General features: G+C 46.3%; 1 protein-coding gene across 4 annotated transcripts in view; it reads left to right on the top strand.

Moving 5' to 3' along the window:
- The first annotated feature begins 251 nt into the window (after positions 1 to 251).
- The window catches only part of EHF (ETS homologous factor), a 41,631-nt gene continuing 16,871 nt past the window's right edge, over positions 252 to 25,011 (top strand). For 3 of the 4 annotated variants that reach the window (XM_036107000.2, XM_036106989.2, XM_036106976.2), the window contains exons 1-2: positions 252 to 391; positions 21,316 to 21,415. In XM_036107000.2, the coding sequence (XP_035962893.1) occupies positions 21,319 to 21,415 (97 nt within the window). In that variant the 5' untranslated portion in view covers positions 252 to 391; positions 21,316 to 21,318. The remainder of the gene's footprint in view (positions 392 to 21,315; positions 21,416 to 25,011) is intronic. The other variant, XM_036106983.2, reaches the window with a different exon arrangement.

Raw genomic sequence — 25,011 nt, 5'->3', positions numbered from 1 at the left:
CATCCATTAACAGGTCGTCTCTCTCTGTTCTTGAGACACAGGCATAACCTGGTTAGACCTGTTTTGTTTGAACACTAACGTGTGAGTTGGCCAAATGCAAATGAGCCAATGTTTGTAATCCTTTATTTTATTTTTTTAAAGAGCCCGGCAGCCAATCAGAAGAGGGGGAAGTGACTTAGGGAATTCCCGGTTGGTGGCTTATTGCTTAACATCCTACAAAATGATTTAAAATTATTGTCATATGCATTTATCTTCACTCTGATGAGGGCTCAGACGTGATAACACCCCTGGGTCCCTATCCCCGCGGGAGCTGGCTTGCAGGCTGCGGGCTGCCTCCCCTCCATTAGCCACAGCTATTGGATTTCCCACCCAGAATCTTTAGGTAAATGAGGTAAGTCCTTATTTTTAAACCTTCTTTTGAATCTGGAATTCAAACACCTGAGTGGAAGAGCAGTCTGCCTTGAATCAGACAGACGAAAATAAAAGACTCCCGGAGGCAGGGGGCAGGCTCGCCTCACCTGTGCTTACCTCACTGGGTCTGATTAGAATTTTATTCTGGAAGGCAGCTGGGCTTCTTTGGGTATTATCTGTGAATTCGCTGCATTGAGTCTGGACTTTCAACCACTGCGGATTTAAAAGCCCCCTGGTTTCCCTCTATCTGTGTAACAAAGCCTTTTCCCTGGGTTGAATTGTGAAACCAAAAGACAGCCAGGGGAGTCAGGTGACCCTGAGATAGCTCAATGAAACACGGGTTGGCAGAATTGAGTTGGGGCTCAGAGCACGTGTTCTCACTTTCTAGAGATGTCTTCTACTGGTAGTTTTTCTGACTCGCTGGTTGGAGAGAAAGGCAGATTTGTCTTTGGTATAATCTGTTGTTGGAAAATGGCTGGAAACAGGTGATGGCGTATGCACCCACACTGGAAAAAGTGGTCAGGCAGCCCAGGTAGGTGAGGACACTGGGGAGTGCCGCACACCTAAAAATGGCTCTGTCCAGAAAAAAAAAAAAAAGACAAAGAATTTTGCCGTATCGCAAGGGGACAGACTAACCCTTCGTTTGTGCCATCATGGGATACCAAGACCAGACAGGCAGATGTGAGTCAGCAGCACCAAATGCCTATCAAAACAGGGACTCTTTTCATTTTGTTTGGACACCATAGAGAAGCGTTGGCCTCAATGTGGGTAGAACTGGGAACAGTGTGGAATTCATCTTGGGGTAAATAGCAACATCGAGTCAGGAAAGCAACATTTTCACTATCTGCCTTTGAGCAGATTTGGCATACCCCCAGTGCTGTGGAAGCATGTTTCTAAGATGAACTGGGAGACCCTGTGCGTCTACGTTCACAGGTGTCTCTGCTATTTATCTGCGCCGACCTTAGTCACAGGGAGAAAGTGGGGGTTTTGGATTGAGAACTTTCTGATGGGAGGACTAATTCAGGAATTGGTTCTGCAGGCGTGGGTGTGAGGATGTGTTCAGATAGAGCCTTTCAATGTGTAAAAGGGTAGGCAAGGATCACAAGTGGCCATGCGCTAATGCCATGGAGGTTAAGGGACGCGTTGATTTCCGATAGGGAAGATGAAGTCCTTAGGAAGCACTTCATGGGTAAGAAGTCTCACCAGAAAAAGGCTCTTTGAAGATTTCAAGAATAATTTTAAAAGCTGTATTTGGAGTTGGCAGAAGGCTTCACTTGTCCTCATTTTGAGATCTAGCATTCTGAGACTCTGAAATAAGTCATCCATTCCATGTTCTTATAATCCAGAGTTGGGTAGGATCTGTCATTTCTACAACAACTGCTAATGGCTGATGTGGATGGATTTGAAAAACCATGGGAACCTGAAATGAGGGTTACTGGGAAGTCTGTGATCACATTTGAAAGAATAACAAATATAATGGAGACAATCCTTCTCCATGTTTCCAAAGTATTTTATAGAGACCTTTTAAAAGAAAATACCTTGGAGGGCGTAACTGCTGTAGGTTCTCTTGCGTTGCTGTTCTGGATGGCGGCATTAGCCAGGCCCCTTCTAGAGTGACTGTGGGCAGGGCAAGGAATTTGATTCAGGCCTCGTATGTACAGAAGATCACAAATTCAATTCTATTTGTTCTTTTGTGTTAAAAAGCATCTATTTGTTAAATTCAAACAACAGCTTTTTGATATTTTTTTTTCCATTTTTTAATATATTGTGGGCTCCCCCAGATGGAAATGTCTTGGGTCTTTCTGGACCTCTGAGAAGCCCTACGTTCACATTTATTGGTTCCATGCTTTTTATGCTCCCATTAAATTACCTCTTTCAATATCTTTTTGACCCCTGGAGACGCTGGGACAAAAAGGAAATTGAGAGGTTGAAATATTTACTCAACTGTATTCAATTAGCTAATTGGAAACTGGAAGGAACTCGGATCGGGTCCTAGGTCAGAATGTGAGTGCTTTGGGCCAAAGTTCACTTCTAGGAAATAGAATTTAGCTTTCTGGAATCTTGTAATGTTTTATATTCTTTAAACAAATCATTCAAAAGCCCTTCAGTCTGTTCCCCTTTCTCTAGATGGAGGCATCTCTACCCCCTTTCCAACTGATGTGATTTTCAGAGACCTCTGGGAGACAGGGTGGGGTGGATACCAAGAATGCCACGGCCGACCCTGCTAACACATTTGAGGAGTAGTGCCACGGTATTAAGAAATCAAATATGAACTTGGAACTTGATACTCGGTGACACCTTTTTGTGGCTGTTTCAGCCCATTTTTCTTGTTTGAGATCTCTTTCTGGTACAATTGAAGTGACAGTTGTTTCTGTTGTGGTGGGGCTCTCGTGGGGAGGCATGGAGTCCACTGTGGGCTCTGTGTTTAGAGAGTACGCGTTCTCACCCTGGCTTTGTTACTGGGTAATTGATGCAGTGCAGAGGCTTTCAGCTTGAGTAAACTGAGTCTGCGGTAGGGGGTTGTCCTCTGAAGACAGAGGGAGGATGGCAGTCATAGATTGCCAGTGTTGTCTTTTTTAACATTTTTTTTATTTTAAAGATTTTATTTTATTTATTTGAGAGAGAAAGAGAATGAGAGAGAGAGCACATGAGAGGGGGGGAGGGTCAGAGGGAGAAGCAGACTCCCCGCTGAGCAGGGAGCCCGACGTGGGACTCGATCCCGGGACTCCAGGATCATGACCTGAGCCGAAGGCAGTCGCTTCACCAACTGAGCCACCCAGGCACCCCGCCAGTGCTGTCTTAAATCTGTTGCTGAATAATTGAAGAGATGAGGACGATAATAAATTTTATTTAATGTTTTCTTGCCTAATTTTTAGTAATACGATTTTAAGTAATACGGTTTGTTTTAAGGTGCAGGTGACTGGGCTCTTGCTAGAAATAGGTGACTATTAGGTTTGTTTCAGTTCGACGGGGTTTCAAAGGACCAAGCTATAGGGCTGTGCAGGGAACAAAGAGTGCAGTGGGGAGAACGGCTCCCACAGCAGCTACTATTAGGAGGGGCATATGTTCAAGCCAAATGGCATTGATGTCAGGAAGCCGAGATGTGCTGGAGTAGAAATTTCCATGCATCCCTCAGAGTTATTTGATAAAACATTTATTGGGCTTCAGAGAGGAGAAAAAAGATATTTCTTCAAGAATCTTCCCAGAAGAATTTCAGACTTACGTTTTTGAATGAGGGGAGCATAGTGTGCACGAGGCAGTACACAGGACTGGCAGTCAGGAGACCTGGTTTTCTAGTCCTGGCAAAGCCGGGTGCCCAGAGCAGCACACCCCGCCTCTCTGGGCTTTAGTTTCTTCATCCAGACAAAGGCATTTGAACCTGATTATCTTTAAGATCTGTTTCCACCTTCAGATTCTGATGACCGGGAGAAAGCAGGTAAGCCTAGTGGTCAGCAGGCTCCGCTTGAGTCTGCAGCAGCTGAGAAGGGCTGGGGGATGCCCTGCTAAAGACAGGAAAGAAAATCAGTAGGAGCCCGTCAGCGGCTTCCTTAAGGTCTTCGGAACGTGGCTGAAGGGTTGTACCTGGTGGAGGTACTAAGACCAGATTCCTGGAGCCTTGATTAAGGGTGTTAGCGTCTGCCGCCATGACAACTTCTCGTCTTTATCAATGGGCCTCATGATTCCAAGGCGGGTGGGGGTGTAGAAGTGGATGAAAGCAGCTGTTTGTGGCCACAGGGCACTCTGATGCTGTCTTCTGTAGAATAGCGAAGCAGCTTGCTGAAAACATTCAGGCACCCATGGAGTCTACTCCGTTTGTAGGGTGCTGATCAGCTTGCTTGACTGACTCTCCAGGGATTATTGGCTAGACTGCACGGAGATGGACTCCTTTCTCCTAGAGGAAGAACCAAGATGCAATCAGACAGAGAGCATGGCTGGCCCAGCCGCCGGGCAGCCCACCCAGGGCCTCGGTGTTCTCAGAGGACCTTGGCCTGAATCTGGAGCAATCGGAGCTTGCAACAGGGTCGAACAGAGTGGCCCATTTAAAGAGGCTCCAGGGGGTTTGATTGGCCTTGTTTTAAAAGAGACACCCTGTTAAATACTCCTTTGAAAATTGATTTCACTAGCACCTAACCACACTCTGTCTTCGGTTTGTTTTATGGGCTGGGCCCTTGTTCATTGGATTCATATTATCTCTCCTCTTCCGATCTTCCTGCACACGCTGGCCCTTAGAGCCTCCTTCCCTGCCTTTCTTAGAAGCATCTCCATCATTATTAAGAGTATTTGCCTGTTTATTTAAAAATATAGCCAGCATTGGTGCATTTAAAACATGTTTTCTGAGGAAAACAAAGCCCCAAATAAAAAGGAACCTAAATGCCTACTATAATATTTTAATAGACCACCCCATTAACCCCATCATTTTAACATAGCCACTTATTTTTACTTTTGTATGACCTCATCTAGATGCACACTTTTTTTTGAAGTTGTGATTGTGGTGACCTTAAAATTGTGTCTTTTGTCACTCTCCCCTCACTCTATGTCATAGACACACAATAAACAATCTTGGGGGCTGGGCCCTCATTGGGCCAACTGTGGTAAGAGAAGATTCTGCCAGCCTGCCAGCCCTTTCTCAGCTTGATACAAACATCTTCTAAAAGTCTGCTGAGTCTTTCTTGGAAGATGAAGAGGGCCTTCTCCTTTTCGTATATGACAATGGAGCTTGGCTAATATGGTGGTCTTGTAGAGATTATTTTGGGATCCCTCTTAGGAACCTTTGAAAACACTCCCTTAATAGGGCCAATGATAGATTCTGGTGGATGAGGTTAGTGAGGTCTGGAAGGTGAAGTCTATTTTTGGCACTGTCTTCATGGTGACTACTCACAAGACGTGTTCTGTCTTTGCAGTGGGCTTTAGATTTGGCCCCAAGATCAGCCAAATGCCCACCTAGAAACTCAGACAGCACTTAGCTCACCTTTCACCCATCTTAACTCCACCAGCTCGAAGGCTGTGGGTTGAACGACGTTGATGAACAGTAGACTTTGGCCGCTTGTGTATCTGAACTGGGCAGGAGGCTGTGAGTTTTTTGTTGCCTGGAAGCAGCTGGAATGTGTTACAGAGAACACCAGGTGTAGAATCAGAGTACCTGGATTCAAATTTGACTCTGCCACCGAGTAGCTGAGTGTTTGGGTGAGTTATGTAAGCTCTAGACTATAAGTTTCCTCATCTGGAAAATGAGGTTAATAGCATCTGCACATGGCTGTTGTCGGGGTTAAATGAGACCAAAAAGTCTGAAAATACCTGGACAAATGCTTGGGAGTAAATAATTAGAAATTTGTAGAATGGAGATTGAGGGTAAGTCCTCAACATGGCTGTTCTCAGAGAACCTCGATTGGGTCAGAGTGGATGAATAATTCTGGGATTTTGTTTTTCAAGGTGATCGACGTAAGTTCTGCACTGTGACCTTGGGAAAGAAATGCAATAAGGTTTTCACTAGGGAAGGCGGGCAGCAGGGACATGGGATCAACCATGTTCATGGGGGACCTCCAAATTGAGCTTGTCCTTAGCTGGCTGCACCACAGCCCGTAGGAGTTCCAAGGAAGACCTGGGTTGGGCACCCAGCATGCTCCTATCCATGTGTTTTGATGCCTGGCATGTAAGGGGCTTTCAGAAGAAACTGATTTCCCTCCAGGCAGTTCACTTGACCAACCACAACATCATATACCATTGCCCACCCCTAAAATTCTTGATAGTGTCTCCAGATGTATACTGACTACTACCCTCGGTGTTCTAGAGGCTTTGAAAAAAAATCGCCAAGACACCGTGGGGTCTACCTCTTGGTAAATTGTTCAAATGACACTCATAGTGTCTTGTAGTGACTTGTAGTCAGGTGGAAGTGGTTTCTAGAAGCTATTGAGTTGAACAAGCAGTCCTTGCTGTTAATAAAAGAGCAAGATTCTAACCTGGGATCCAAGAGGCTCCTGGTGTCCATGGAAAAAATTCAGGGAGTTTGTGAACTTGGATGTGTAAAAGAATGATGTTTTTATTCTTAATAATCTAACTAAAATTTAATATTTTCTTTTAATATAAATGTAGGCAAAACTCTAGAGTAGCATTAGCTGTGACCATCACTGAGAGAGATTAACAGACATTTTCATATCACATTACACCTGTTGCAGATGTCTCAAAATATCGACGTTCATCTCTACTTTGATATCATGGGTGTTATTCGATCTGCACTAGATATTCTTATTTAATGCGTTAATAAAGAAGCATATATATTATTATGATATCACACATTAATTTTAAAAAGTATATTGATAATTGTATTTCAATATAAACTGTCTTTCTAATCTTGTTATTTTAATTTGTCATTTAAAAGCATTATGTTGAGAAGGGCTCCATAGGTCTCACCAGACTGCAAAATGGGTCCACGTATGGAAATAAAAGTCTAGAAACCCTTAATTTATATCATTCTCTTGCACAGGGCCAATGAAATGATTTCTGAATGATGTCAGCTAATAGATGGTCTCTGTCAAAACAGGCGTATATGTTCTTCCCACTCATTGTTTTTGCCTATGGATAGCTCTGGAGTTGTGGAGGGACCTTGGAGTAATGAAGATAATGATTAATAATAATTAATGATGATAATAATAGTAATAACAGCTAGCATTTGTTGGGTGCCTGCTATAAGCCAGGTGTTATTACAGGCATGTTCAATGTCATATTTTGTTTAATACTACCAACTACTTCAGGAGGTCATTCATGGGGCAAAGACAAAAGATTCCCCCCCGCTCCCCATGGTGATAGAGCGTTGCTGCAGGTGAAGGCAAAGGATGGGACTGACCCCCTGAACAGGGCCAATGTCCTGGGTATGCAACCTGTGCGGTAACACAGGGCTCCACACTTAGAAAGGTCTCGGGCATGGTTTAATGCTCTGCTATTACGGTGTTGAAATTCTTAATAGCTTTTGAACGTGGCACCCCGCATTTTCCTTTTGCACTGAGCCCTTCGAATTACGTAGCTTGGTCCGTTCCTGGATGTAATAAAGTTGTTGTAATGTGTGACAACTCCTGATACTGGGAAGCCGGGAATCTGCTCGGAGATCCCCCTTACTCATCTAGCTGACCTTTGGTGGAAAGCTGAGGCCTGTCAAAGAGGGATGCTGTAGTTTCTGAGTTGGTGAATTTTATGATTTTCTTGAATGTCAAAGATTTCTTTTCTCCAAAGCAGCTGGGGGAATGGCTGAATAACTGGCTGGAAGGTACCTGGTTCCTCGGAAAATCTTTCTGGTAGGGAGTTGCTTATCTTGCTGTTGGGTTTTTTCATTTTTTATTTTCCAGGGGTCTTACTACATAGACAGGGAGCTAGGAGAAGCAGAGCAAAGTGCGTTCTGGAAGGGAAAATGAAACCGGGTGTGCCGAGAGTCGATCATTCTTGTAGGAAGGTGATATGAATGAACTTGGCTTTCTTGCCCATTGTCAGTTAACGACTATCTGTGCAAAAAGAAGACCCTACTTCTTCTAAAGAGAGATCCTCTAATCTGTGAGGAAATTCAGATAGTAGTTGCTTCTCAAGTTCAAAGATGATCATGGAAAAAGCCTTATGAGGTTCTGTCTGCATTTTACAGCTATGTTTTTACAGACTGTTCCAGGGTCATGGACACGGTTTTGGTGGGGGGATTTTCCTAGATGTATTGGTCAGAGTGATGGAATTCAGGCTCCCAAATGACACATCCAGTCTCTCACTCGCCGGTGTCATGTCTACAACACAACACAGTGGGTCTGTCATCAGGTTCCACATGTGACGGCTCAGACGTCAGGTGCTCTTCCAAAGGAGCCATAATTTCCCCTTAACTTCTCAACAGTTTTTTTTCCTTGTTATCATTACTGCTCTTTTATCATGGCTAATAAGTCTGAGGTGGCTTCAAGCAGCCAAGCCCAGCCCCTGAGTCAATGTGGGGCTTTCAACAAGAAGCCAGACTAAAGTTTTGACAGGTGGGTTGGAGTGGCCATGATCTGTTGCTTCTGTAGCATTGGGATGGATGGACACTAAAGGGAAGTTTTATATTGGGCACAAGGAGGATTGGTGTGCCTCCTATTCACATGTAGGGAAAAATGATGGAAGACATTCTTAAAGGATCTCAATTTCCAAAACAAAAGTGTGAGCTTCTAAAAGTGAGCCTCTTCCACTTCAGAAATACAAGGATCCATTTTCAGTTACAGAGAATGATGTTGCATTTCCTGTCATTTATACCCACTCCCAACTCTCCAGTATATTTATTGTAATATATCCAGTCCATTTACTAGCTATGTCCCTGGGTAAGTCGTTTAACCTCTTGTGCCTCATCTGTAAAATGGGGATAATATTAGTACCAGTGTCCGGGCTTATGGCAAGGATTAAATGAGATCATGTATGTAAAGCCTAGCTCATTTCCTAGCACACTGGGGATGTTCACTAAATAGAAACTATCATCGCTGTCATAGTTTTGGTTGTTGTTTTGTAATTAGTCTGTGAGAATCCATGTAGCGGCTATTGATCTTTCTTTGGCTGGAGAATCTTGGTTTTTTCCTGGAAAGAAACTTGAATCTCGAAATGGTCAAATCCATTGTTCCAGTCCATCCCAACCCCTCCCTGGCTCCAATCCCCACCTCCTACCTCTCTCCACCCTTCCCGCATTCCTGCACAGTTGGTCTTAATTTATTTTTCAGTCAACTGAGGGTGTTGTTAAATCTTTTATTTTTCTGGCTGCCCGATTTGGTTCTGAGGCACTCCACTCCCTGCCCTGCTCATGACAAGAATGCTGCGGAATGCTCAGCCAGCCATGTCCCTCCCCTGTCGGAACACCCTGTTCTTAACGCTCCTTGAGAAGCGGCATTTCTGAGACCTCCCCTGGCTACCATGACCACCCCCCCCCCCCATTAAGCCAGTGATCTGGTGATAATGAAGACCCGATGGCTGAGAGAAAGCCGGGAGAAGGTGGTAATCTAGGGGAACATCGCACATTGCCCATGTCCTGTGCTTTCTTCTCAGGGCTTAAAAAGAAATATTGAGAGGCTTTCTCTGATTGTGTATATTGAAGGCTGGGTGATGATGCCATTGCTTAATTAGTGTTGTTGTGATCTGCATTTGAGTGATCTGTTTAGCACTTTGTGGCCCTTTTTGGCTTGAGCTCATCATGTGATACTGACAAACCGATGAGAAAGGGATTGCAATGATGCTTGAATTAATGCAGAAATCACACCCCGAACCCGAACATCTCAGGTCCTTTCTACCTGGGACGTGGGACCTCAAGTCACTTGGCGGAACATGAGTGAGTCTACACAGCCCACCTTCAAGGTAGGTATGGCTAGCTTCGTTTCCCTGATGGAAAAACTGGTCCAGGGACCAGAGGCTTTCAAATTATGCGTGTTGCCCAGGTCTGGACGTAGGAAGTCTGTGGGAGAGGCTGGACTGAGACTCGGCACGCTGAGTCTCTCTGCTTTAGGTTACCTTAGACCACACCTACTCCCTGGGCCATGTTGACTTTCGGAAGTCAACCATCGGGAAGAGTGTGGTTTGGGTTTTGATCATATCCCGGCAGCCCCTTCTCTGCTCCTGTTAATCTGATTCATGATCTTCACCTGGGCTGACTGGAGGCTGGCCATGTCAGTCTTCAGATCTTGGACACCCCTCAGTGCCCTCACAGAGCCAGCCAATGGAAAAGTACCGTGTCTTCTGGCTTCTTGGCCCTGCCAGCTCTGGCCAGTCTATTCGATACCTCCTTTCCTTCTGAGGGAGTGGGAAGGTAGCATCCAAACTGAAAGCACAGGTTTTTCTTTGGTTTTTATAGGAAAAACAAATTGGCATGAATGCTCAGTCAAACCAGCTCAGGCTGTTTGGGCAGATGCCTTTCTTTGCTTTTTTCTGTTTATTTTCCAACAAATCAATGCTTAACTGCGTTGTTATTGGAGCAGAGCAACAGGTGCAAAAAAATCACTCTGCTGCCAACTCAAATGAAAAGGTAGGGCTTACACCCTCTGGGAGGTATTCAGAAGACAACAGAAGACCCTGCCAGCAACTGAATTAACAGCTCTGTTTACGGTGGGTTTTATGTTAACAACCTGCTCCTAACTAACCCTCCCACACATAAACTTGCCATTGTCTCAGGGAGAGACAATCAACCATCCAGACAACTAACTACTTTCTTCTGTCCTGAGTGGAGATTGGTTTTGGCTGAGGCCGCTTTGTGAAACTCGGGGGCATGATCCTGTCTGCCAACTCGATGTCTCAGTTAGAGTTTCCTGTAAAGGCAAGGCCGTGGGGTTGCCGGACGGAAGAGGATCGGTCCTGCTTTTTCAACACAGTTGCAGTTCTTCCAAGGTTGGTTGTTTCCAAATGCCAACAAGCTGCCTGGCTCCCTCTGCGCTGGCTTCCCTCTATCCCCAACAGGAGGTGGGGAATGAGCTCAGACGGCTTTGGAAAGAGCTACCATTGTTTTGGAGGCGGTGTCTTTGCTGAATAGTTCCATCAGGGCAGAGTAGCATCTGTGTTTTGTTCATCATTGTGTCCCCAGCAGCTAGCAGAGTGCCCAGCATCCAGTAGACATTCAATAAATGTATATTAACTGGAGGGGATGAATGAATATTTGTATTAGCAAGACAAGCATTTCCTGATGACCCTTTCTCTCCACTGAAGGCTAAGACATCAATTTTCTTGGGTGTGAGGCCTAAAATCCAGGGTGGTTAAGTCATCTTTTGAAGGTCTAAGATGGGGGGTGGGATTGGGTAAGGGGTGACTCAGCCAGCCACGAGATTCTCTGCATGGAAGTGATCGTCATAAAAATCCTCGGCAAATGCTGTGTTCTGAGGCCAGGTTTGTTTGTTCAGCATTCAGAGGCTCGTACTTGTGAGTAGCTGAGCATTGTTGAATTTCACAATTTGGTGGTACTGAGCACTAGGAACTGCTTTATTTCAAGTTGGCGAATAATACAGCAATAGAGTCTCCTCAGATGGTTTGGAGTGTGTGTTCTCTGGATTGAATGTGTTGTCTCTGACTTTACAAGGATTTCCATTCATAGATGTTTCCTTCAAGGATACTATCTCCTGGGGCGCCTGGGTGGCTCAGTTGGTTAAGCGACTGCCTTCAGCTCAGGTCATGATCCTGGAGTCCCTGGATCGAGTCCCGCATCGGGCTTCCTGCTCGGCAGGGAGTCTGCTTCGTCCTCTGACCCTATCCCCTCTCAGGTGTTCTCTTTCTCATTCTCTCTCTCTCAAATAAATAAATAAAATCTTTAAAAAAAAAAAAAAAAAAAAAGGATACTATCTCCTGGAGTCAGTTATCTTATTGTGAACATCGAGGGAAGGCAAGAAGGTGAGGTTCTCAACCATGAGAGTGCTTGAGGATTAGTTAAGGGAGGTTCTTGAAAATGAAGATTCTGATTCAGAGGTTTGGGGTGGGACCCCAGGAAAACTGAAGTTTAAGCCCTCCTCAGGTGATGATGATGATGATACGGGTGGTCTATAGATCAAACTTAGAGAAGCACCTGTATGGCCTCTTCAGCCTGGATGGAAAATAAGCATCCTAGGAGTCTTGGATGCTCCAGTCTCCATATCTGTGCATTTCCAAAGACCTATAGAGACCTATGGTTGTACTAGGAAGCGAGACCTCTTTTTCTTCTGCTATTCATTTCCCTCTCTATTTTATGATTACTTTGTTTTAGAATAGAGAAGGCGGATTAGCAGGGAGACAGATACTGATGTGGGGAAAATGGGGAATTTGTTACTGCATTGCTAAACAGAGGTCCAGAATGGCCCTGCTGGTCGCAGCCTGGTTCCTACTCCAGCTGCCAATGGAGAGGGACAATGGGGCTTTTCCTGGTGTCACCATAGGGGAATAAGGCAACACCCATGCCAAGGAAGAGGACAAGAATAAAATCTCTGAGGCTTTCTCTCATAGGTCAGAATAAACTTACGTCTCCTAACCCTAACTCCACTACAAAGTTTTCTTTAAATTTCAATCCAATGTGGGTGTAAGAGAGATTTCTTAAAGATCCATGGTGTCCATAGATCTGTAGGGGTCAATGGTCTTTAGAGATGGTCTTTAGAGGACCTGGGGCCCACAAGATATATGCAAAGCAAGGTATGGCCGAATGTGCATTTTTGGTAGGTGAGAGCCCCAGTGTCAAAAGGCTCTATGACCTTTTAAGATTCAAAGCTTGCCCTGTTTTCCTTAGTTTGCCACATATGAATGGGATTGATAAAGGCCCAGGAGGTCATGTAAGGCAGTCTTGTCTTTTGATCCACTTTGGTGCCTGTCCTCTGTCAGTATCTGCATCTTGTCTGGCACCAAGAATGATAAAGATCAGCATAATATGTATATTTCCAAATGGCTTACAGTCAGTAAAGTGTATCTATAATGGATCAACACTTGGCTTCCCAACACGGCATTATCACTCATGAAAATGCTTGAAAGCCCAGGAATAATACTTCAGATGTTGCCCCTGGGAACATGAAATGTCTATTTCAAAACACATTATGAGGGTATGAAATTACCTGTGATGTAATCCCGAGGGGATCAGATACATTCTCCAAACTTGATTCACATTTTGATTCATTTGGAAAACATGAATTATCGCCTGTCTTACATCCAGTTAAATTTCACATGTACGTGGATTTTCTTTTCTCTTCTCTGGGAGTAGTTCTTTTGAAATGACAGTCATATTGAAACAGGAAGTCAGGAAGCTGTTGCAATGTCCTTAGGGCAAATGCTGTGAATTCACCTGCTGGTAACTTTGATTAAGGCCTGAGAATGGTCTGGATATCGCTGTCATCACAAAAGTAATTATTTGAAATGCCTAATTGCTCCTCTGGCTTGAGGAGTAAAAATACCCACAAGGCAGCCAATTCTGTGGCAGTTCGGGGATGATGTGGCTGAATGAATAAAGGAGTCGGGAAGAAGACAGACCGTGGGCCTGGCGACAGGGAATGCTTAAGATCTACTCTGTGACCCTGATTGCTCCCAGTGTATTTTCACCCTCACCGCAAAAACCAGGCTTTCTGTCCTGAGGTCTAATTCAGATGAAGAAAATAATTATGGGCCAGTTTATTTCCAAAATACAAGATAAAATAACTTTATTGAGTCATAGGAAAAGTATTTATATTATGTACGTGTGTATGTAAGTATGGCATATGTGTTCATATGTATATGTGTGTACATGTACTATATCTATGCATAGATCTATGCCTTAATGGCTCAAGGAGTATCATGGCCCAGCTTTTAAGCCACTAACGTATTCCTACCTGTGCATATTGTGAAGTGGCAAAATGAGGGCAGCTTTCTATTCTTTCATTCTGAAGGATCTCTCTGCTACATTGCCCGGAGAGATGGCTTCAGGTTGATCTGACAAAGAGGGAAGAGGGGCTCAATCGGTGTCCCTGCATGATAAATGAACTAGCAGTTTTATAATCTTGGAGAAGCTTGATAAAGGTGTGAGGCCCCAGGTGGCCCAGGGACAATGCTGTGACTATGTTTGGAAAGGGCATGGGGGTGAGGATGGGTTGAAGGCGACTTTGTTCTCTGGCAAAGCACCCCCTTTTCAGCAGAAAGTGGCTCAGTTCCCAGGGTTTGTTGCTAGATGGTCCGAGTTTGAATTCTCTTCTAGCTCCCATTCTTGCAAAGCTGTGTGACCTTGAATAAGTTACCTGACCTCTCTGGTCCTCAGATAGGCCATCTGTTAAATGACATCATGCCTTGTAGAGCTATTGTTAGTATTGACTGAGATAATGCATGTAAAACTATCAGCACAGAGCTCACACATTTTATTTATTTATTTTTTTAAAGATTTTTTCTTTATTTATTCATGAGAGACAGAGAGAGAGAGGCAGAGGGAGAAACAGGCTCCCAAGGAGCAGGGAGCCCGATGCGGGACTCGATCCCAGGACCCTGGGATCATGACCTGAGCCGAAGGCAGACGCTTAACCGTCTGAGCCACCCAGGCGCCCAGAGCTCACACATTTTAAATGTTCAATAAACCCTAGCTACCACAGTATAGTTATTATGTATGTATGTATGTATGTATGTATGTATGTATTTTTATAGCTTATAGCATTCAGTCCTACATCTTAGGAGCACCACCATGAAGCAAAAGGCATACCTCCTGCCTGACCCAGGCTGGGTTGTGTTTGTCTCTTCTGGCAGGTTCTCTCTGTATTTTTAAGAAGAGAGAGCAATCGAGCAGTCTTTGGCCTTGTCAGGGGCCCTGAGACTGGGCAGAGCCTTCTAGGTTCTGGGGTGCACGGGTCCAGCTCCCTGCAAGAGTCCCAGGGGTGGCTCCTTCCCATGGCTTTTCTGTCCTTGTGAGCTCGAATCCCAGTTTTGCAGTGATGGAGCGCTCCTTGTGCTAAGGGAGCCTGTAAGATAGGGAAGCTCTCTGGCCACCCTCTGCCAGGAGCCCCCATTTTAGACGTGTTGCTGTCCTTTGCATCTGCAAACCAGGTGAAAGTACAACACGGAGGCCATAACACAGAGCCCGTGGGGCTGTGCTCTCCCATCGCTCCTGGCAGCCCCAAGCACGGTGTGTCTGCTGAGGGGAAGGGGAGCAGGAGGGATGGCCGTTAATCCCTGAGCAGGGACCATGCCCAGAGGAACATAGCACAGCTTCTGTGAGCCGGGGCCAAGAGGGGCGGTTCATAGCTCAGCCTAATAGCATTTTCTCACAGCGGCCCCAGACGGGAGGTGGGGAGGCAGGAGATCCAGCCTAGACTTGACTGTGCCAGCTAAAGCTAGAATTGCAAACCATTGTATAGAGGGTAGAAGTTCCAGGCCTTGTTTGAAATGGACTTGGCTGTCAATTTCGTCCTTGGAGAGTCAATAAAATCCTAGTAATAACACAATAAATAAATAATAATAATTATAAAAACCAACTAACATCCCAAGTCCTTACTATGTGTCAAACACTTTTCCAAAGATTTTACAGGCATCATCTCATTTTGTCTTTCAACAACCCTTTTCATATCATCTCCAGTTTATAAATGAGAAAATTAGGGCCCAGAGAAACTGAATAACTTGTCCAAACTTGCCCCCTTAGTAAACTGGCAAAGCCAGGATGTGAATCGTGTTTGTCTGACCCCAGAGCCCGGTGTTCCCAACCATTATACTCTGCTGCCGCTGAAGGGGCTACCCTGACCCCAAGAATGTCCTCGAAGCCAACCAACACACTTTAAAGAGAGACTCACGGGCAGACCTTCTAATAATAGCTGACACTTGGGGGGTACTCGCCACGTACGAGCTAATATGTGAGAACTTTACAAACGTTTTCACTTTCCCCACGTATCAGCTCCGTGCCCCCCCACTTTTTGTCATATGGGGAAACTGAAGCTTTAGAGAAAATAGTACTTCCTCGAGGTCAACACAGCCTGCCGAGGTTCAGAATCAAGATTTCAACCCTCACCATCGGAGACATGAGCTCTTCCTCTTAAGAGCCACTCTTGAGACGCGGAGCAATGCGAGCCGAGGTCTGGAGCTCCTTCCTCACACCTTGAATATATAAGGGAGATTCAGTTCTGTGGCTAGGCCCCACCATCTCCCATTTGTGTCCCTGAGCAGTAGCCAAAATGTGAGACTCTTTAACTTCAGGGTCAGGCCAAGTGCTCTGCTACCCCGTCAACCCTTAGGCTCCCCCTGCCCCTGCCCCCCACCCTGTGCGTGGTGGTCAGGCTGGTGCTAGACGGGAGCTTAGCCTTTGATGGAAGCCTGGAGGAGGACTGGCCACAAGGATGGTGGCCTCCCTCTCCCCCCAGAACACGGGCTGTGGCCACCCCAGCACACTGCAGCGCTCTCTGCAGAAATGCATTTGGGATTGGCCAAACCCTAGCGGCTCATTGTGTGTAGGGGCGCTGATGCCTAAGGTCGAATAGGTCCTCATGGGAAGCCTGGCATGACGTAGGCATCCATATAGTTTACTGGGCAGCATGCATGCCTCCTCCTCTTCAAATAAAGAGCAGGATTCTGTCTCCAAGAGGGTCAGTCTTAGAAACCGCTGGGTAGGTAGGGGCGCCTGGCTGGCTCAGTTGGAAGAGCATGCAGTTCTTGATCTTGGGGTTGTGAGTTTGAACCCCATGTTGGGTGTAGAGATTACTTAAAAATAAAAAAAAAAATCTTTAAAAAGAAAGAAAGAAGGAAGGAAGGAAGGAAGCAAGCAAGCAAGCAAGCGAGCTGTGCAGAGGGTAATGTCCTGGGTGAATGTGGAACTCTGAACAATCACTGGGGGCGCAGAGTCAAATACCATTCTCTCCGGTTGTTGCTGCTCATGAAGGGAGAGATAAGAGAATGCAGATAAAAAAAACCTCTGGATAATCCACATTTCATTTCACTTTGGGTTTGGAATAAATGTCTGCTATATTCCCAGAATGCACAGCACCTAGGAAGAGACAAAGGTGGCCCGCGTGCCCAGTGCATTTTCTTCACCCCACTTATGAGGCAATTACTCTTTATTTGTACCAAGCACTGCACTGGGGGATTTTAAAGCCCCTTGTCTTTTTTTTAATTTTTTAATTTTTTTAAAGATTTTATTTATTTATTTGACAGAGAGAGACACAGAGAGAAGGAACACAAGCAGCAGGGGTGGGAGAGGGAGAAGCAGGCTTCCCGCTGAGCAGGGAGCCCGATGCGGGGCTCGATCCCAGGACCCCGGGACCATGACCTGAGCCGAAGGCAGACGCTTAACGACTGAGCCACCCAGGCGCCCCACCCCTTATCTTTTTTAATCCTCTAGCAAACCTCTGCGGTAGGTCCTAATTCCATGCCTGTCTCCCAGGAGAGGCTTGGGCAGCTCAGAAAAGCTAGGGGACAAACCAAGGTCACCACACCAGCGTGATCAAAGCCTGCGGCCTTCACAGGCTCTCTTTTAACCAGTGTTTGCCACTGGGGGTGATTTGGCCCCAGGGGATGTTTCAGGGGGAGGGGCCTGGAGGGGATTGGTTCTGGCATATAGTGTCTAGAGTCCAGGGAGGCAGCCACCGTCCTGTGATGCCCAAGACGGCCACGGACCCCTTCCAGCCCAGGACGTCAGTCTTGCAGACGCTGAGAAAGTCGGCTTCTCACCCTGAGCACGTGGCCAAGGATCATTGCCAGAATCCCCCCTTTAGCTAGAGATGAAGAGACGGGGGTTCTTTTCTCTGCTTGCTTTTGACTCAAAAGGTGGAACCATTCTTACCGAGGCTCTGAATTTACTTCTTGCAATGTTGGGAAGAAGCTAACTATGTCAGGGAAACACCTTCAGAATTGGCATTTAAAGAAAGGGAAAGAAACTGATTTTTGATGGAGGGCATGTATGCCGTGCTGGACTAGACATCTTTAAATCCAGTAGGTTTATTCATCCTTCAAACAGGACATCAACATTCCCTTCCATGCCCCCTTGAAGGCCAGAGATGAAACTGAGTTTGGAAAGGTTATCACACTCAAGGTCACACGGCTTACGGATGGGGAGTCTGGATTCTAACCCAGACCTCAAAGGTTCCAAAGTCTCTACCTGTATCTACGTGATACTTTTTCTTCAAGAAACAATAAAAGCTATGCTGATGGTAAACTGCAAAGCTTACAGAGGAGCATTAAAAAAAATCCCCCTACTTTGTAATTAAAAGGATTGCTTTTTATACACCATAAAGTAATCTCTATGCGCCATAGAAAGTGTACATTAGTATATGGGAGTGTGGGTGAGCTGGTTATAATAATGCTTTTTTACAATTCTCAAGGGACATTTATTATCTATTATCTCATTTGATCTCCTCAAGACGCTTGGGAGGCTGTCGGTGGGGGGCAAGTCTCCTCATTTTCCACCTGAGGAACTGGGCCTCCCAGGGAGTAGGACTGGGGGAGAGGCTCTCAGCGACGCTGGCCCCGGGCCTTCTGCGCCCACCCCCGGGGCAGCGGCCGTGCAGCGCCATGGCGGTAACAGACGCTGACCTTCTTTTCTCACGAGCCTAAGTGAGCCTGAGTGAACTCTGACTCAGTAAGGGTTAAGACACATAAACTCTTTTACGAGTAGTAACCATTTACTGTGTCCTGTAAAAAAGGGCCCCTCGCTTAGCTGGCTGCTTTCTCTAGCAGAGGGGGTTCCAGAAGGGAGCAGTGCTCATGCGCACAGGCCACTCTCTTGGGGGGCCCGGGGTGAAGGGGCAGCTGGGGCATCCTCGTCCTAAAGGCTTCTCTGTGGGTTGAGAGTAGTTCTGGACGCCTTCAGGAGGTCACAGAGAGCAAAGATAACCTACCCCAAGGGAAGGGGCTTGTGGGCATTTGGTCACAAGTGGAGAACTAGGCCGGGCTGTCCTGTGACATTTATTGAATTCTTGTCCTTACCTGCTGAGCTTTCCACACGCATGACCTCATTTGATTCTCTCAGCCCTTTGGGGTTGTTTGGGGTTGTTCTCATTTTATAGCTGGGGAAAGTGAGGATCAGAACGTTTTGGGGGCTACACAGGCTTGGAACTGGCTCGACGTCATGCACGGCAAGCAGGGGACCTAGGATCTGAGCCCACCTCAACCCAAATCCAAAGCCGGGGTGCTTAGCCCTCATATCAAATTGCCTTCTAGGTTTTGGGGGAAGAAGGGGGGGGAACAGAAACCCTGGCTGAGGAGTAGCTGGGGGTTGGCCAGGGCTGGTCTTGCTCCCACTGAATGGCCGCTTGGAAACAGCCCCGCAGGCAAACCCTTCCGAAAGCATTTCAGGGAAGCCTTCCCCACCCCCCCAACCCCAGGCTGAAGGGCCAATCCCTCCTCTGTGCAGATGGGCTGGGCTCTGAGTTTCAGCTCTTTCAGGGTTAAACAGTAACCTTTCTACTTCTTGTGGTTGAGCAAATGCGGGCGAAGAACAAGCCCAGCCTTGAGCAAACAGGAGACCGGGCCATGCCCCTTCCCTCCCCCAGCCACCCCTCTGGGGACCTGCAGGGTTTCTTTTGCCCTGGAGTCCCCCATCAGATTGCTTAGCTGAGGGCAAGGGTTCTAGAAAGCTCAATGGGAAAAAGGAGAGGAAGGTTTGGCTAGGATTGGTCTTCCTTCTCTCAGAGTGAGAAGCAAAGAGGTTTCTGGATGGGGAACGGAAAAATTGAAGTAGTCACCGTCTTTAAATTTTTGTACGGGGAAAATGAGGCCAAGATAGTTTGTTGTTTGGGTTACCAGAGGGGGAGCGACTCTCCTCCTCATCACACCTGCCATATACCTCACTTGGTGCGGAGCGCCCCAGGTATAGAAACTCATTTAACCTCCAACCAACGCACACAGTAGGTATGGTGACTTGCATTCTGCATGTGAGGAAGCAGGTTCAGAGATGGTAGTGACTTGTCTGAGTTAATACTAACCAGCTGGTAAGGGGTAGAGCTTGGGGTCGAGCCGGCTCTTTCTGGCTTTGAAGCTCACACATATGGTTCCACCACACAGAACCCGTCTCTGCCCTCTTCCCCGCCCGTGGTCTGCTGGGGTCCTATCTTTCCTTCTCTACTTTCTACTTAGGCTGGATTCAGGCCTAATTATTGGCCAAACAACCATGATGATGTTAATAATCATCACAAATGTCCTGTTGGGCCTAGCTTGACTCCTAGTCCCTGCTCTGTCCCCGGTCCCAACAACAGTACCCAGCCCATTGTGGGGGGCGTAAATATTTGTTGAATAAATCAATACACGAATGAATGTTTATGCCTCTTCCAGACCCCTCTTCTCCCCTCTGAAGCCCTACCTAGAACCAGAGAAATAGGAGCTAAGTTAGAGGGCGGGGTTTGGAGGCTGCAAGTGCTCTGCTTGACCAATTTCAATCCTGGGGACACCCAGGGATACAAGATTTCCCCAAAACAGGCAGAAAAATTTCCATGAGCTGCTGCTATAAGGTTACCTCCTCTCCCTATCCCAACATTTTAGAAAGAGCAAGTTATCTTTACAGGCCCCGGGGGATGCTCAATCGCCTCTTGGAAATAGGCAACTCTTCTTTTGAATGATTGAACACATTTCTAGGGCTTGAGTCTGAAAGGAGGAGGGTGGCCAGCCTCAGGGTCGGGAACAATATAAACGCTGGAGGATGGAGGTGACTATTTCTAAAGTGTAACATTTTTACGTTGTTTCAAAAAATCCAAACAGTCCCATGTGAGAAAAGCTCTTCCCCCGTGTCTTTTCCTGAGAAAATGAGAGGAGAAAGTCACCTTCAGGTCGGCTTCGAAGCCTCTGGTATTCTCCGGGGCTCCGAAAGGAGAGAGAAATCTTGTCAGAATTTTTACCAGGAAGGAAGGAGAGGGGCAGGGTCTTGTCCGAGAAAAAGACTGATCCCTGATGTTATCATGGAGCCAAATACTGGAGGCGCTTTAGGGACATAGGACTGAAGTCCTCTGAGATGTGGCCGTGGCCATGGACTGTGGCTGATGTCTGCACTAAGGAAGCGTGGCTAGGTGTCTGAGTGCAGGGCCACTCCGTTGTGGGGAATTGTGAACGCCTGATTTCAGATCCGAGTTCCTGCACAGATTCTGGGGGTTGGCTGCTACCGGCTTGGATTTTTATTGATCGCAATTCCACTTTCCACAAAATCTCTTTGGCATTTTCACTTTTATAAAAAAGAAAAAAAAACTCGTGGCTGCTGGCCAGACTCGCCCTGTGAGCAGGTATTGCATTTTCCTCCTGCTTCATTCCTGATCAGAGATTATTCATTTATGAATGGGTGGCTGTAAAAACTTGCCTCATGCATATGAAAGTTGAACCTGGAAATTTTTAATTGCCAGTAAGTTTTGCTTTTACTGAAAGCACTATGGTAACACGCTTTGGAGGTAATGGATGGAAGGACGAATTCTTTTTTTTTTCCTTCTTTTTCTTTCCGAATTAACTCTATGATCTGTGCTCTCAAATGACATTTGTCCAGGAGGCCCTGACTGAGCGAACTGTTTGATCCCCTTACAGATCATGATTCTGGAAGGAAGTGGTGTAATGAATCTCAACCCCAGCAACAGTCTCCTCCACCAGCAGCCGGCCTGGACAGACGGCTACCCCACGTGCAATGGTAAGGGGACCAAATAGGTGTCAGTGTCACTACCCCCCCCCCCCCCCCGCCCCAGGGCTTTTCCCTCTGCTTTAACTGGACTTCGTTTCCCAACTTCATGTTTGAAAAATACAGGTTTTATTCAGCAGGCGTGTGGGGACGAGGGAAAATGGAGAGCACTTCATGCTGGAGGTCCCGACGGGCTCTTGGGGCTCCAGACAGAAGCCCTTTGGAGATTTTCCATTGTTTCTTCCCAATATTCAAGGCAGCCTGGCAGAGAAAGTGCTAGAAGATATGCCCAAAGGGAAGGCCACCTGTTGATGCTTTTAACAGCGTTTGGCTGGGATATTAAGACAGGATATCGAGAAATGTGTGTGTGTGTGTGTGTGTGTGTGTGTTGTGCAGAAGCATGGAACTTAAGGAAGACAGGCTTATAGCAGCTTATTCTTTCTGTTTCAAAGGGAGAGATTTTTTAGGAGACCATGTACCTCCCTTAGGTGCTTTAATTTAGAGCCCTTGATCAGAAAAGGGAGGGCCTGCTGCTGGGGCTCAGTAGAGGGTTTGGGGATCAAGCCCACTGCTTACTGTAGAAGCAAACAGAATTCAGATATTGCCAAATCAGGCCCCACACCCCACCGTGAAGGCATTAGGTCTAGGCAGACTGCTGTGCATCAGACTGTGGTGGGTTTAAGGAGCTCTAGGCCTTCTCCTGCCCCATACTTGCTGCTAATCTCCTTGCAAGCAAGCTGCTCTTGCTTCTCCTGAGAAAGGAAGGTGGCTTGTCGGTAAGCAGAGTCTGCAAACCAGGAGGCGGAGGATAATGGAAGGTTGTATTCTCCAACGAGCAAGTGCAGCTCCACCTCCTTTCAGTCTGGAACCCCAGTCAAACAAGGCTGGGAAGCATGGTCAGGTGATCTTCCCTGGTCACCTATCACAAAACTGCTATCCTTTCTGGGCAGTGAACTTTTCTGTGGCAGGCCTCGGATTCCTTGTGAGGACCCCAAAGGAGGGTTTCAAATAGGGTAGGAAGTTTCTTCAGACTGGAAAGCCTTCGGCGTCCCCAGTCTGGGCCCTGGATCATGGCAGCATTCCTCCTGTGTGCTTTGGAGAAAGCTGGGGCAGTGTGTTTAGCAGGGAGTAGAATTTGGGTGCCACTGGTATGTTTTAACTTCCAGAGGCCCCAAAGAAGGCCCAGCTCCTGATCATGATTGATGGGGCAAGGGAGGTCAGTTGATCAATAGACAAGAGCTGACCTCGTAGGATTTTCACGTCTTCTCCTAAAACTTTGGGAATCCGATGAGTCCCCTGGCAGATGGGAGAATCCCCTAGTCGACTTGAGACAAAATCCTCTGGTTCTCCCAAGTTCTCAGGATACAGTATTGGGAACTGTCCTTTAGTCTGGATCATGTGAAGTTGGGAGAGGAATTAGAGAGACTTGTTGTCGGGATATTGAGAGTTATGGTCTCTTGTTGGCAAACTCAGAGCTGTACTGTCATAGTCGTGTCATTATTTTGGAAAAAAAGATCAAAGCCTCGGGGAGCCACAGAAATATATTCCATCCTTAAACAGCTCTTTTTGTGAGACACCAAAAAATTGGAGGGACACGGAAATATCCAGTCTAAATTCCATGTGTTTGTATATTTGGGAATATTTCTATGTAATGAAATTTTTGGACTAGATTGTTCCAATCCTTGCCCCTGTTCCCCACCACAACTGGCTTCCCCTCCAGGCCCCAAGCAGAGGGTTTAGGGCTGCTTTTGTCTGGCCACGATGTATGAGGAGTAAAGCATACACTGTGAGTGGTAGTTGTGACCCATGGCACTCACCTTTGTGCCTATAATGACATCCATCTCCTGCTGTTGGTGCTCCTGAGGTCTGGAAGCAGGGGATGGATTCAGAGGGGGTGAGCACAAGTGGGACTGGGTTGGAAACATTCCCCTTTCAGCCTCTCTGGGGGTGTTGAGGCTAGGTAAGAGCCATTATGGGACTCAAACCTTTGGAGCTCTTTAGCTCCTTGCCATTCAAACTGTATTCATGGACCATCATCATCATCATTATCATCATCATCATCATCATCATCATGTGGAAGCTTGTCAGGAATGCAGAAACTCAGGCCTCACCCCAGATCTATGGAATTTGAATCTGCGTTTGAACAACATCCCTGGTGATTGACAATCACATTAGAGTTTGAGAAGTACTGATCTAACATGACTTCGAAGAAAAAAAAAATTGGGACAGTTTTCTTGCACTCTGTTTTCTCCTGTTGGTCCATTATTCAGTTTGTGGAAATATCTGTATGTCATGTTCAGTTGGATTTCCCTGCTTCAGCTTGCTGGGCTTCAGTCGTGTCTTCCCCTTGTCCCTGCCCCTCATCTTTCCTGGATGAGAGTTCCTCCTTTTGACCTCTGTTTTCAAGGGGACTGTAAGATCTCAGCCCCATTACCATGTCCCCAGAGGATGGCTCTCTCATCTCCATCTCCTTCCAGGACTTTGGGCTGACTTTGTGATGTTCTCTGAAGTGAGCACAGGAGAGTCACATACGTAGAAGTTCAGCCCATCCAGTTCAGCAATATTTATTGGCTTGGGTGAACTTGACTTCTTCACTGATATTTAATTTAACCATCTTGTGAATGCACCTCAAACTCTTCTAGATTGCTACATTATCTCTTCTTCAGGAACAAATTCCACCAAAGAAATATACAGAGAGTACCTACGATGGCATAGTGTCTGAGGTCATTTTTGTAGGAGATGCAAAGATGACTATGGCTCCATGACCTTGAGTTTACAATTTAAAAAGGAGAATAAAACAGAACCTAGAGATGTGTAAAGTAAAGCAGAACATGACAAAAGCCATTAGGAGAAGTACCAAACACGTCTGTTGGAGATTCAGGGGACATCAAGCCCTGAATAATAATATTTTTTTGGGGGGTGGTCTGTGATGGCTTTATGGGGTGGCCAGAGTCTGCAAGCTGGGTAAGTATTCAACAGGGAATGACTGGCAGGATACAAACCAGACTGAAAGAACACCAGAGAAAAAAGGCAGAAGTGATGGGGTCACTTGGGTAATAGTTACTGAAGAGCCTCAATGCCTGGCTTGGTGATTCTGTAGCTAATTTCAGTGACTAATGGGAAGCTCCTGAAGGTAGCTGAGTAGGGAAGTGAGTCACAGCAGCTGTAATAACCAGTGTGGGGCTGGGGTAGATCAGCACAGTTAGCAGGCAGCTAAGCTGGACCACTCTGGAGAGGAGAAAAGACATCATAGAGAAAAAGAATCTTACTCTCAGGCCTCAGTTTTGGTTGAAAATGGTCTGAATTCGGGCTTATGTATGTGTGTGTGTGTGTGTGTGTGTGTGTGTAAGAGAGAGTTAAAAATGGGAGAGAGAAAAGAGAGGAAGGGAACTGTGTGGGAGTGGACAATAGGCTAATAAGTTGATGACACATAGTGATGCGTTAGCCTTCACGGTACTTTGCAGGAGGCGGGGATGCGCTCATGATCTCAGAGCATTTCAGGTCTGTGTCCTCATGAAGCGCCCAGGGATAAGTACTGTTCTAAGGAGGACGTGAAGAGGCAGGGAGGCACATTTCTGAGCCTCCTCTCTAGAGACTGTCTCATACTC

This window comes from Halichoerus grypus, chromosome 11, assembly GCF_964656455.1.
Source record: "Halichoerus grypus chromosome 11, mHalGry1.hap1.1, whole genome shotgun sequence".
Classification (NCBI taxonomy): Eukaryota; Metazoa; Chordata; class Mammalia; order Carnivora; family Phocidae; genus Halichoerus; species Halichoerus grypus.
This window is presented reverse-complemented; position numbering and strand designations above follow the sequence as displayed.